The 3684-nt window shown below is 41.2% G+C and overlaps 1 protein-coding gene across 6 annotated transcripts in view; it reads right to left on the reverse strand.

The window, feature by feature from the left end:
- Nucleotides 1-3684, reverse strand: part of AKAP10 (A-kinase anchoring protein 10) — a 67047-nt gene that overhangs the window by 49774 nt on the left and 13589 nt on the right. For 5 of the 6 annotated variants that reach the window (XM_055090503.1, XM_055090502.1, XM_024127603.3 and 2 more), the window contains exon 4: nt 1411-1950. In XM_055090503.1, coding sequence (XP_054946478.1) covers nt 1411-1950 — 540 coding nt within the window. The remainder of the gene's footprint in view (nt 1-1410; nt 1951-3684) is intronic. The other variant, XM_055090504.1, reaches the window with a different exon arrangement.

Consider the following 3684-nt stretch of genomic DNA (forward strand, 5'->3'; position numbering starts at 1 on the left):
ACCAAAAAAAAAAAAAAAAAAAAAAAAAAAAAAAAAAAAATGACCAGGCAAATCTGAAGAAACAAAATTTCTAGAAATGAAAAATTCACTAACTTTTAGATTAAAATAACATGTTAAAGATTGACTCAACAGCGGATTAGACCCATTTTAAGAGAGAATCAATGAACTAAAATATCTGAAGAAGTCACCACCAATCTGAAAAGGCTACTACATATGATTCTAACTACACGACATTCTGGAAAACGCAAAACTGTGGAGACAGGAAAAAGATCAGTGGTTGCCAGGGTCAAATTAGCAGGTATACAGAGATGAACAGGTAGAGCACAGAGGATTTTTAGGGCAGTGAAAATGTTCTGTATGACACCATAATGACAGTTACATGTCGTTACACATTTGCCCAAACCCAGAGAACATACAATACCAGGAGAGAACCCTAAAGTAAACTACGGACTTTGGGTAATTACGATGTGCCCAGGCAGATTCACTGATGCCAACAAGTGCTCCACTCTGGTGGGGGATATTCACAGTGGGGGAGGCAACGCATGTGCGGGGGCAGAAGGGCATACAGGAAATTTCTGTACCTTCCCCTCAATTACGCTGTGGATCTTAAAACTGCCCTCATAAAGTCTTCGTAGAAAGAAAAGAAAAAAACACACAAGGAAAATCCAGAAAAGAAATCATCTAGACCTGAGAAAAGAAAAGATAAAAGAGAAGAGGACAAGCATGGATTGGAAGCTGTCTAATCAGAATTCCAGGAGATGACAGTTGAAAAGTGAAGAGCCTGTAATTTCCAAACTAAGAGAAAAGAGAAAGAGGTGCTGTTGCTGAGACGCCAGGGCTTTCACCCCGGCTCCCACTTGCTGCGTAACCCCGGAAGGCTCCTCCACCTTCCTAAGCCGTGGCTTTCTCACACGTGAAACGGGGTAACTGCCTACCTCACAGGGATGCTGTGATTATTCCATGAAATCCAAGTACACCCCTAGCCCAGAACTCAATTAATGTCACCTGCTGGCAATTAAAAAATAATTTTATCTGCAAACTACAGTAAAATAGTAATAAAACTAAGACTGAGACAGGGCTGAAAATCAGCCTATCTGGGTAAGGATCTGATCTCAAAATCTGTGGAAGGGAAAAAGCAGCATGACCCCCGACCCTTCTTCATTTGTTAATTCTGCCAAGGTCTTTCTTAGAGGATCCAATCACTGCAGACAGCCCTCTGTCCCTTCCTCATACACCGACCCTGCCCCGGGGCGCTACCCCAACACTCCCAAATCTGCAAGCGAGTGTGGGAGAAACTATTCCAACCCTTTTATTCCCCATCTCAACTTTCACGCTGTAAACAGATTCAAAAAATTTAAAAAAAAACACACAACAAAACAGGATAAAGAGAGACAAAAATCACACACTTACTTTTCATTAATTTTCCTGATAATTCCTTTAGTGGAGAAGAGGGACTATTTCTACTGGCTACTATAAGTCTGGAGGATTCCTGGGTTTCCACAGAACCTCGATGAGCTCCTGTTCTGGCCGTTTCCAGGTGGAGAGAATGGGCGCTGTCACATTTCTGGGAAAGCAGCAAGTGATTCTGAGTGTTGCTAGTTCTATTATTCAGGTCAATTCCTTCCAACTGGGCTGAGCTAGAATCCTCCAATCTCTTTTCAAGAGAGTCGGTTACAAAAGGTGCTGTAGTTTCGTGCTTTTTAGAAGGAGAGACAGGTTCAGCCAGTGAGCTCTGCTTCACCGTGTTCAGACTGTGTGCTCTTATTCGGGACCAAGTTGTAGAGTGAAAACTTTCAGCCTCTAACCAAAACTTAACCAAATGCTCCATTCTCCGAAGTTCCATGAATTGAATGAAATAAGGGAGAACAACAGTGTCATGCAAGACTTGTTCAAGGGTCTTTGAAAGACTTGACTTGGTCTCTTGAGTCTGGTAGTCCAGACAAGATCTGCCTAAAAGAAGCAAAAGAGTTAGCAGTTCAGTAACAGACAACAACCGCCAAAACTTACAATAAAAATATTTAAACAACTCAACCTCATTAAAAATCTCAGAAAAGCAAATTAATAGAAGATAACATTTTTGCCTGTCAAGCTGAAAGATGTTTTTTAAAAAAAATAACAAGCACTAACCAGGGCATAGCAAAACGGATGATGAGAACGTAAAACGGCAAGACCTCTTTGGATTTTCAATCCAGTAAGTCCATTTCTAGAAACTTATCCTGAGGAAAAATTGTGGATGTGTGGATATAGCTAGAAAGATGTTATGAACTCTTAGCATTACTTATAACAAAATAAAGAGCTAGCTCTGTGATTTTATCTTGAAAAATAAAATCAAACTTAATAGAAGTTTATTTTATAGTTAACTAAATTTAGGTTATGATTATAACCACAAGCTAATTATCAGAATAAAGAAAAAATAAAAAAATTTTAACTTTCACAGCATGACATAAAGAGGGTCATTTTCATAAAATTCAGAGGGCTTCATCAGTTTTTCAAAAGGGCTTTTCTTAATCCTTTGATGTTTCTTCTGAAGCATTTCGTGTATCATCATCCTTGCTAACTATCCTACTGTCAATGTTAACTAGTCCATCTCTGCCAACATCTCTTTTCATGAACTTCAGGAAATCCCGATCCACTGTAAGACTTTAAGCACTTTTAAAAATGAAACTTCTAACTTTGAGATACTGGCAGATTCACGTGCAGGTAGAAGAAGTAACACAGAGAACCTGTGCACCCTCTACCCGGTTTCCCCTAACGTAGCACCTTTCAAACTGCAGTTCAGTATCACACCAAGATACTGACGCTGACACAATCCACCAACCGTATTCAGATTTCCCCCGTTTTACCAGCACTCACTTGTGTATCTAGTCCTATGCCATTTTGTCCCATGTGTAGATTCGTGTAAACACCACCAAGACATGGAACAGCCCCGTGACACAGAGGGGCCTCATGCGGCCTCTCACAGCTGCCTCCCCGACCCCAGGCAACGGCAAGTGCTCTTCTGTCTCCCGTTCTGCCTCTCCACCATCCCCGGAACGGAGTAACATTTCTCCCTCAGCATAATCCCCTTGAGATCCTCCCAAGCCGTCATGTGTATCAAGAGCTTGTTCTTTTTTTTTTTTAACTGCCGAGTGGTGTTCTGTGGTATGAATGTACCGGTCTGTTTACCATTCACCTGTTGAAGGACATCCAGTTTTTGGCTTTTAAGCTGCTATGAACACTGGTGTACAGGTTTTTTGTGGACGTAAGTTTCCATTTCTCTGGGAGAAATGCCTAAAACTGCAATGGCTGGGTCATATGGTAACTGCATGATTAGCTTTTAAGAAACTGCCAAACTGTTTCCCAGAGTGGCTCTACCATTTTACATTCCCACCAGACATACGAGTGATCCAGTGAAACTTACAATTTTACTTCGTGACCAACACAAATGTCATTTGCAGTGCACTGCTGAGGGTGACCCACAAAGACTCTGACACCTCAGCTCTGAATACACACAAATGTTAAGCAGAGAGAGGTATCAAAAGAGGGACTAATTTTAGTAAAGTCAATCCATTCACAGATTTTTTTTTCAATTTATGATAAATTGACATACAATTTTTTTTTTTTTTTTTTTTGGTACGCGGGCCTCTCACCGCTGTGGCCTCTCCCGTTGCGGAGCACAGGCTCCGGACGCGCAGGCTCAGCGGC

This window comes from Physeter macrocephalus, chromosome 14 (genome assembly GCF_002837175.3).
Source record: "Physeter macrocephalus isolate SW-GA chromosome 14, ASM283717v5, whole genome shotgun sequence".
Classification (NCBI taxonomy): domain Eukaryota; kingdom Metazoa; phylum Chordata; class Mammalia; order Artiodactyla; family Physeteridae; genus Physeter; species Physeter macrocephalus.